This window comes from Triticum dicoccoides, chromosome 3B (genome assembly GCF_002162155.2).
Source record: "Triticum dicoccoides isolate Atlit2015 ecotype Zavitan chromosome 3B, WEW_v2.0, whole genome shotgun sequence".
NCBI lineage: Eukaryota > Viridiplantae > Streptophyta > Magnoliopsida > Poales > Poaceae > Triticum > Triticum dicoccoides.
The window spans coordinates 84873180-84884019 of NC_041385.1; the positions used below are offsets into that span (position 1 = coordinate 84873180).

At 42.4% G+C, this 10840-nt stretch overlaps 1 protein-coding gene across 1 annotated transcript; it reads right to left on the reverse strand.

Moving 5' to 3' along the window:
* Window positions 1-2373: 2373 nt before the first annotated feature.
* LOC119280869 lies at window positions 2374-4736 on the reverse strand. The gene is made up of 3 exons (XM_037561570.1): window positions 4628-4736; window positions 2795-3443; window positions 2374-2673 (listed from the first exon to the last, which is right to left on the reverse strand). Exons 2-3 carry the CDS (start codon window positions 3392-3394, stop codon window positions 2557-2559), a joined length of 717 nt encoding a protein of 238 aa, XP_037417467.1. The 5' UTR covers window positions 3395-3443; window positions 4628-4736; the 3' UTR covers window positions 2374-2556.
* Window positions 4737-10840: the final 6104 nt, after the last annotated feature.

Below are 10840 nucleotides of genomic sequence, written 5' to 3' on the forward strand. Positions count from 1 at the left end.
CCTCATGCCCTCCTAGCCTTCACATGTGTACGCCCATAAAAGCCTCGCGTGGTGGGCCTTCATGGAAAATATGGTCGGCTGAAGAATTGCGTTGGATTGGTTTTGCTAGCTGGAGCGGCCGAGCACAAAGGAGTCTTCTCACATTATTATTTCCGTCATGCTTCATAGATAAACATGATGTGTTTCCTAGTAAACACATATGTGCTTTGTTGTTTTGCATACAAAGGCAATGCTTCAATATTATAATGTACATGCTTCAATACTACATTGTACATGCTTCAACTACAATATTTGTGTTTACAAACAAAACCACATGGCTTCCTCCTGCCCCAATACTGAGTTGTGAATCTCCTGTTGAAATGTATATGTGCATTGCCTAACCTTTTCCCTCAGTTCGGACTTTTGGTTGCGTTGGCTAGTGCATGAAGCTTAATATGGTATCATGGTCTAAGGTCTTGAGTTCAAGTCCTGGCTTTCGTAGTTTATCCAAAATTTGTTGTTGCTGACCTCTGCAGTCATACCTTGTTCAGACTTTTGGTTGGTGATTGTCGACCACACTGACCCTCTTGAGGTTTTTTATGTTAGTTGTTTAAATTGGCAATAGTAAGTTGTTATTAGTACAAAAATCGATATATATACCTCTATACCAAGAGCAAGTTACCAAGATCCAACAAATTTTACCCGTTCAACCGCATCTATCAAACGGTCTACGGCGCTTCATTAATTAATAGGATATCTAATATCAATATTAGCATTAACCAAGTAAATATATCCTACCTAATACTCCCTCCGTCCCAAAATTCATGTCTTAGATTTGTCTAAATACGTATCTAGACGAATCTAAGACAAGAATTTTGGGACGGAGGGGGTATTAACATGAAATTTATATCTTTTCCAATATTAATGTGCAATGCCTTGTGTTCTCCCATTGTAGTGCACAGGTATGTTTGCTAGTTTTCAAAAAAAAAAGTAAGTATGACACGTTCACAGTAACAATCTGTGAATTTCTTAGTTTATTTGGGAAAACAGATTATCAGATAATGACTATTTTCTAGATAGACTCAAATTTTGGGTCAAAATTTGATGTTTTCAAAAATCTAGAAAACCTCAATAAATACTTCATGTTTGCAATAGTAATCTGAGAATTTTTTAGCTTATGTGGACAACAAGGTTGGGAGATATTTGCTATTTAGCTAGACAGATCGAAGTTTTTGTTAGAAGTTGATATTTTTCAAAAAAAATCCAGTAAATATTGCATGTTCCCGGTACTAGTAATCTAGGAAATTTTGAGTTTATTTGGACAACAAATTGAGTGATATTGACTAGTTTGCTACAAATCCAAATTTTGGTTGAAATTATTGTTTAAGAATTCCGATAAAATACATGTTTCCAATAGTAATCTAATTTTTTGAGTGGACAACATGATAGGAGGTAATGGTTATTTACCTTCAAAATAACGTTTAGTTTTCTAGCCGTTAACTTTGAGCCCGTACCCTTCATTTTTTTTTTTGCTGGATTCACCAATGGTCATATGGAAGTAGCATATGCATTCTCTATAGTCCATGTTTATCTTTTCGATTTTTGTCATATGGAGAACGGACTCTTGGAGAACTGCATCAACAACTCCTATTCAATAACCGGTTTTCTTCTGAACACCTGATCCCCAGCGTGCTTCAGGTCAACTTGGGTATGCCAAGCACAAAGGCTATGATATCTAGATATGCGGTTTTGCTATATCTCAGGTGCATGAAAAATTTCTTCGCGTCAGTCACTTTTTCTGGCTCACTATCTATCTCAGGGGAAACCATTGCCTCATTATGTATCTTTAGGGATGAGGGATGCAGGGGATCGCCGTAGTTCTTCACTGGCGCGGCGAGGCTTAGAGGGATGGCCGGGGCGGCGACCAGCAACGGTGGTGGGAGGAGGTTGAGGGGAGGTCGGGGGGAGGCGGTTAAGGCTGGGTCGGAGGGGGGCTGCACGATCGGGGAAGAAGATGAATAGTGGCGGTTGGAGGAGGAAGAAGGAGATCTGGATGTTCATCCTTGATCCAACGGCTAGGAGTAAAAGTGACTAATGCAAAAAAAAATCAGGCACCTGAGGGATGGTCTCCTAGATATGCTGATTTGTTGCCCGAAAATTCGGCATGTAACATGATAGCTTGCTTTTCAGTTATATCCCTCTCCTCATGGGTCTGCATGCACTTGAAGCTGGGACTGGTGAGAACTGAGGAGGGCTTCATGGTTAATGGAACGGGGGAAAACCGCCCCTAGTTTTATTTAAAACAGAGTAAAATTGTTGGGATATATTTCAAATATCTACACAGGTGATAATTCTAACAAAATGGTCCTCACCAAGCAAAGGAACCAACCAGGATTATCGCAAGTCCCTGTATTCATATTCACTTTGCAGAATGACAGCAGAAACCGAAGAAGCAAGATGTCTTCTCATTAATTTATCACGGCTAAACAAGCAAGTACTACTAATAACAGTACCAAGTCATATATGGAAATCTATCTCCTTTCTCTCGTAACACTTTCAATAAGTTTGTGGACTCGTTCATAACTGAATGACTTCCTCAGGAGGTTCCCTCTTGCAGCGAGCATTCTTCTTGGGCAGGAAGACGTCCGTCAGAACGGTCTTGGACTTGAGGGAAGCAGCGAGTATCCCCAGCGCCTACATTTCAAAATCCAACGCATTAAAATCAATCATCGGTTCAGTTCAGAGAAAAATCACCACCTAAAGTTCAAAGGCTCGAAAGAAATGAAGGTGCTAGCGCTACACCAAGTAGAAGTACCTCTTCCTTGCCGATCTTCACTGTCTTCTCCTGCATCACGCTGAAGTCCTTGACACCGCACTGCGCGAACCTCGTGATGCCCAGCATCGGGATCGTCGTGAAAAAAGACGCCGGCGTCACCGAGAGGTCGTCCCCAACCGTGTATGATGTGGACGCAGGCAGCACCGTGGTTGTGGCTGCTGCGGCGGGAGCCACGTTCCCGTTGGCTCTGGCGGTGGCGGGCGTCGCGGCCATGTATTCACTGCTATGCTCATTGTATGAGTTTCTAGTGTTACGGCGTGTGAAGAGGCTGCCGTTGCCGTTGGTGAGCTGCGCGCTCAGCAGCTGCTGCAGGCAGGAGAGCGTGGTGGGGCCGACTTCCGGGCTGAGGCGCAGCTCCTTGCTCTTGTAGTTTGCGTCCAGCTTCTCCATGCTGCCGACCACATTGCCGATGCTGCCCACCATGCGCTCTTTGGTGAGCAGGGTGGTCACGGTGCCCAGCGGCAGGGAGAGGAGGCCGGAGAGGAACTCCACGACGTCGCTGCCGGCCTCGGCAAAGCACACCTTCTGAGACTTGGTGTCGATCAGGAGCTTCATGGATAACTGGTTGGTGGTGGCCATGCTATTGATTAGTTCCCTATGTTTCTTCTCGACTATCTGGTCCTGCAGCCTGCCAGGAGTAAGATAAAGTCAACTATACTTTCAGACTTCTTACAGCTATTCTAGTAGTTCAGTTCTTACAAAATGACAGAACTTGGCCAGAAATATGCATATATCAGTTTCGTAAGGAAAAAAGAGATGGAACAACAACAACATTTCTGTAGATTGTACCCACTACCAAAGAGATCCCCATATGGCAGTAACTTCAGCAGATTAGGCCGCGCTTGGAAGCAGTGTAATCAAATACAGGTGTATTTATTTTACGCGTGTAACTTACCGGCCACAAGCAGATTTCCAATCATAAACAAAACGATGGACAGAGGTCTGTATCTTTTCTACAGATGTATTTGAGACTAAAACGGTAATCCAAACAAGGCCTTAGTGGTCAATTTGAAAATTTGAAGGGTAAACCACAAGGTAATTACTAATTATCACAACCACGCAAGCTGTTCCACTAAATCAAAATGAAATTTTTAGGGGATATGCAAAGTAATCGCAACATTTGACCAAAAGAAATATCTCAAAGCCCAACATTGCATGTTTTTTCCCATTATTTTGTACAGTTCAGATATAACTTTTTTTAGGGGTAGATATAGCTTTTTATATACTTCAAATGATATAGCAATGTCAGTGTAGCAGAGAATTAAAATTAATAAAGCTGGTAACAAATACTACCAAGTATCACAATATACAGTGGATCTGTTACAATATACAGCGGACCACTCTGCTCGGTGACGGCGCTACACATACTTTGCAATGTCTGCGATGTCAACTGGCATCACATAGTGTGCCAACCCCTCTTACCAAATTGTATTTTTATGACAAAACATAAACACTAAGAGTTCAGATGATATGGCATCACAAGGTTGTGAGTCTAGCGTCGCCACTGACGACTCTGCTAGTTCTACATCAAAAGGTAGGACTGCACGTTTATATATGAGATAAGATTTGGGCAAACTCATTTAATAACATTGTTATGTTCCTATCTTAATTACAAGACATGAATCGGCATTCAATTTATCAATTATGACCTGATTATGATGATATATATCCACCATGAACTGATCAACACCCTTGTAGATCTACCTAGCCTCGCACCCAATCCCAACACCCAGCCGGCGCAGATTAAAAAGCAAAAGACACGAGGAGAAGTAGGCGGCGCAGAGCACGGTGGATTCAGAGGATGTCGCTCACAGTGTTGCCTTCGGTCCCCGCCGGTGCCGCCCGCCGGCGATCGGAGAGGAGATTTGGCGAGCGATCAGAGCGACGATTCAGCGAGGGTTTTGCGGCTGCGTTGGTTGGGCCATATAGGGCACGAGTAGCCGCCCTGTTTTTTGTCCATCAAAGGCCCGGACTTGTACTTTTAAAAACCACTCAAAAAAACGGGCCTACTCAAAACCACTCAAAAAACAGGCAACAGGCAACAGGCACCTCCTAGTTTTGCGTTTAAAAACCACTCAAAAAAATAGTTTTGCTTTTAAAAAACCCCATTTCGATGCAAAGTTTTTTTTGGGGTTTTCTTGGGCATCTTTATTGTTTAAGTTGGCCTTAATTGAGTTAATTAAATATTCTGCAATGTATAAAACCTTGTTTGGCTCTTAACATGGAGCCCACATGCATCAATGCTTATATGAGTTATAGTCCGCTCAGGGCGCCACTTTGGGTTTCCGGACGATTGTCATATTTCATGATTTCCAAAATGTCGGATGGGTACATAAAAAAAAGGAACATCTCGGTCCCCTCAAAGGTCAAGGTGTTTCTATGGCGACTTTCCCTGCCACTTGCTCCCGACGACGGGCATTTTCAAAAAAGGAACATGTCACGTATTAATGCATGCCCTCTTTGCGGCGGGGAGGACTCATGACGACATGCAATGATAGGTTGCACCATGGCTCATTGCACATGGGCCTTGTCTGACGAGGATTCGGTTGAGCGGATGGTCCATTAGTGCAGAACCGGGCGGGAGCTCCTATGTGCCACATTTTGCGGCTAATTGCCAGCTTGACGCACAGGAGCCGTGCGACTGGGCCGGCCCATTGAGAGGGAACGGCGAACTGTGTTTCTGTAAAAATCGCGAAAACAAAAGGTGACGATGTGAGGTATCGAACTTGTGACGACCATCTCCTCAGCGAGTGGTACTAGACACTCGAGCTAACTGTTATTTGTCATTAAAAGTGCATCACGGCCTTATTTAAGCTTTAAGTTGCGGGATACGCCATGTTGCATTTTATTTTTGTATGTTTATACATTTTTGAAAATTGAACACATTTCGGAAAACACGAGACGAAGTTTTGAATAAATGTGAACAAAATTTTAAATTCAAAAAAAGTTTTTAGAAAACACGAATTTGTTTTGGGACTTCAAACAGATTATGAAAAAGTTGTGACCATTTTCTAAAAATACGAACTAATAGTTGTGAAGGTGATTTTTTTAGTTTCGAACAATTTTTAAATTACTTGAACAATTTTTGGAATTTTAATTTTTTGCTAAAAATAAATAAATACTGGAATCCTGAATGTTTTTCCAAATAACGAACCAAAATTGAAGTTCCACACATTTTTAGTCATTTGGGAACAAAATTTGAAGATTTCAACATTTTTCAGAAAAGTGAAGAATTTTTTGAAATGCGAACATTTGCAAATTTGTGAACTAAATTGAGAAACTCAAATATTTTGTCGAACCATGTACAATTTTGAGGAATCTCAAACATTTTTTGTGAACAAAAATTGGAACAAAATAGAAAATGAGAACATATATTGAAATTATAAACAATTTTTTGAAAACAGGGTCTGAAATTACAATTCTCCGAATGTTGTTGAAACAATTTTTAAAATCACGAACATATTTAGAATTTTTAGACCAAATTTAGAAATCCAAAACAAAATTTTCAAATTTGAAACGGGAACACATTTTAAGTACGGGAACAAATTTGGAGTACATGGAACAAAAATTTGAAACAGGAACAAATTTTGAGTACGGGAACAAATTTTGAGTACGTGGAACAAAAATTGAAACGGGAACAAATTTAAAATCAGAAACAAATTTGAAACAGGAACAAATTTTGAGTACGTGGAACAAAAAATTGAAAAGGAGAATATTTTTCAAAATCATGAACATATTTTGAATATTTAGAACAAATTTAGAAATGGAGATTTTTTTTGGAAATCCCAAACAAATTTGAAACGGGAACAAATTTTGAAATTCCAGAATTTTCTTTTAGAAATGTGAACATTTTTGTAATTTTTGAACAATTTTCGTAAACACAGTCATTTAAAAAAAAGGAATACTTTTAAAAAGCATGAACAATTTTTTGAGTTTCCAAACAATTTTTTAAATATGAACCTTTGTAAATTAAGAAATTAAACTTGAAAAATAAAAAAGAAACGAAAAAAAGAAACAGGAAAGAAAAAAGAAAAGAACAAAGTAAAAAGACCCAAAACTAGAAAATACCGGCTGGGAAACTTAAGAAGGTTCCCAAAACCGGAATCACGGGAACACATTAAATGGGCGGGCCCAAGGTTAGCGCTCGATAGGTGGCTCTGTGCGAAGCGTCGACTCTTTGACGCAGAATGCGGTAAATAGGATATTCCGAACCGGGCTATAGCACCGGTTTGTAATGCCCTTTAGTGCCGGTTTTGTAACCGGGCCACCACGTGGCACGAGCCCGTGCCGGGGGTTGGGAGACCTTTAGTCGCGGTTTGTTTTTTTATATATTTTCTTTTGATTTTTTTAAATAAATTGATTTTTTTTTCTGATTTTCAAATTTCTGAATTATTTGACGATTTAATCTCTAATCACCACTCATTATTCCAAGTCGTCTAACTTTCTAGCCGGTCGCCCATCCTCTCACTACTCCAGTCTGAACACGCTTAAGGCCAACTCCACCGCGCGACCCCATCCTGTCCGGGCCTATCCGTTTGGCGTAAAACGGACAAACCGGGCGACCCAGCGCGCAGGAGCAAACGTACTTTTGTCTGTTTTGTGTCCGCTTTCGACCCATCCGCGGTCCAAGCTTGCGCCGCTTTTGGGGTGAAATGGACATCACGCGGACGCATCGGCCGTCTGCGTGTGTCCTCCCCTGGCCCGCCCGTCGGTGGCCCAGGACGGGCCTTTTTCTATCCGCCCCCTCCCTCCCTCCAGTCGCATCCCACTCCATTCTTCTCAACTCTTCCACACTCTTCCCCTCAATGCCCGCCGCCGCCGCCGCTGCCATTGCGGCCGCGCAACATGGACGCGCGCTCGCCCAACCCCTTCCCCTCGTCGCCACCGAGCTACCCAACCACGGCCGCCTTGTTTGCGCACCCGTCGGCCGGATTTGGGGCGGATCCGGTCGGTCTTGAGCTCGCCCGGGTGTGGGATGCCGTGCCGCGCCATGGACTGGCCGGGCATCTTGCCGGAAGGCCCTGGCAGGGCCGCAAGGCCAAATGCAGGTAGTGGCTCGTCCTCTAGCCGCTCGGATCTGCACCGTTGATGGTCCACCGACAGATACGCGAATGGCGGTCGACCGAGCTCGGTGCTTGCCCAAAAGCTCGTCGGCGCACCATTGCCCCTCATCAAGTGCGACCACTGCCCAAGGATGGTCGTGCGCCGCGTGTCTACAACACCAGAGCATCCCGGATGGGTGTTCATCAAGTGCTTAAACGATGGGGTACGTGTTCTTTTTAGCTTCGGTTTGTGCTCTCGGATTAGATTAGTTGTGCTAACTTTAAGTTTTGTTGTGTAGAATGGATGCAAGTTTTGATATTGGGAAGAAGAGTACATCGATATATTGATAGAGCAAAATCTAGTACATGTTCGTGCACTTTTAGCTATCGTAGAGGCTGTAGATGAGACAAGTGCACTTGTTGATAGATTAGAGGCTAGGCACGATACTACATGTGAGGAAGCAACATCGACTTCTGGCTTGAAGAAGAAAGAAGGGTGCAACGTCGAGCCTCCTCCACAGATAAACAATGAGTGCATCGAGAAGGCCCTAACCCAACTCAAGGGAGCAGTTATGGAAGTTTGGTATCTTTTCAAATGTATTCTTGTGGTTCTTGTTTTCTTTGGCCTTACTTTACTAGTTAAAATATGATGATGTATTTGTCATGTACCAAAAATGAATGATGAAAAAAGCTTAAGGACTTGAAAAAAATGTGCACGCGGACAAGATGCGGCCGGGATGCGTCCGCGCGCTGGGCGCACGTCCATCGCATCCCGGAAACTGCCCGGACACGACCCCACTGCCCTACCCAAACGAACAGAATCCGGACAAAACGGACGTTCGTTTGGGGTCACACGGTGGAGTTGGCCCAACTTCCGGGTTCTATTCCCCCTAGTTTCCAAGTGTGCATTTGTTGTTTACCTGACAATAGTAAGTTGTTAATCCTATTAACCCTCGAGAGTTTAGCTTGAGCATGAAGTCACATGTTTCACTGTTTGAGTTTGAAACTATTATTCTAAAAAATAATTATTATTTAGTAACACTAATATTTTTTGAATAAGTAGTTTGACCATAGTTTGACCAGATTTGACCACGGTTTGACAAAAATTCAAAAAAACTAAAATAATTATTTAGTAACACTAATATTTCTTGAATAAGTAGTTTGACCATAGTTTGACTAGATTTAACAAAAAATCAAAAAAACTAAATTTTTTGAGCATATCTTTTTTTCCTTTCAGAATTTGAGGATTCTAAAAATTTGCAAACAGACCTACGGCTGATTTTCATGCTGTCTTTTTTATATGTTATGCTTTTTTCGATATCGTATGCAAAATATATGGCTGTTTTATTTTTTTCATAACACCTTTTGCAAAACATGTTCAAATTTAACTTTTTAAATTTTCCTAACTAATAGATGTAGTAACATAACTACATCTCGAAGGATTTTAAAATTTTGAAGTTTTTATCATTTTATTTTGTTTTTTTACAAAACTGAAACGGCGATACACTGAGGGGGGGGTAGAGTTTGAAAATTGCCTTTAGTCCCGGTTTGTGTCCCCAACCGGGAGTAAATGTTAGACCCCTTTAGTCCCGGTTTATAATACAAACCAGGATTATATGCTGGCCCTTTAGTCCCGGTTTATGTCACAAACCGGGCTAAAGGGGTGGTGGCAGGTTGGCGTCACAAACCGAGACTAAAGGGGCTCGTGGGGCCTCAGCCCGACGCCAACCTGCCATCACCCCTTTAGTCCTGGTTTGTGACACAAACCGGGACTATAGGTCACAAATGAACCGGCACTAATGCATAGCCATTCGAACCGGCATTAATGGTCACATTAGTGCCGGTTCATTTACAAACCGGGACTAAAGAGCTGAACATTAGGCCATTTTTTTACTAGTGGTCGACAACACTGAGCCTAATGTGAAGTGTTGGATTTCTTTAGATGCATGAGTTTATCCCATGAGAACTTCACAAGGCTGGCTATAACTCTGTGGACAATTTGGTATGCGACATACAAACTCCTTCATCAACACATACCTAATGGACCTAGCATCTCTACCACCGGCGGAGACAGTGCATAGACCTGTCTGTCAAACAGGGGATCTCTCATAACGCTGGCTGCCACCGCCGGAGAGTTATATGAAATTCAATGCGGATGGGGCAATAGCAAGCAACGGTTGCCTCTTATATGAAATTATAAGAGGGGAGTGTTGGAAATATGCCCTATAGGCAATAATAAAAGCATTATTATTATATTTCCTTGTTCATGATAATTGTCTTTATTCATGCTATAATTGTGTTATCTGGAAATCGTAATACATGTGTGAATAACAGACACCGACATGTCCCTAGTGAGCCTCTAGTTGACTAGCTCGTTGATCAACAGATAGTCATGGTTTCCTGACTATGGACACTGGATGTCATTGATAACGAGATCACATCATTAGGAGAATGATGTGATGGACAAGACCCAATCCTAAACATAGCACAAGATCGTATAGTTCGTTTGCTAGAGTTTTCCAATGTCAAGTATCTTTTCCTTAGACCATGAGATCGTGTAACTCCCGGATACCGTAGGAGTGCTTTGGGTATGCCAAACGTCACAACGTAACTGGGTGACTATAAAGGTAGACTACGGGTATCTCCGAAAGTGTCTGTTGGGTGACATGGATCAAGACTGGGATTTGTCACTCCGTATGACGGAGAGGTATCACTGGGCCCACTCGGTAATGCATCATCATAATGAGCTCAGAGTGACCAAGTGTCTGGTCACGGGATCATGCATTACGGTACGAGTAAAGTGACTTGCCGGTAACGAGATTGAACGAGGTATTGGGATACCGACGATCGAATCTCGGGCAAGTAACATATCGATAGACAAAGGGAATAGCGTACGGGGTTGATTGAATCCTCGACATCGTGGTTCATCCGATGAGATCATCGTGGAGCATGTGGGAGCCAACATGGGTATCCAGATCCCGCT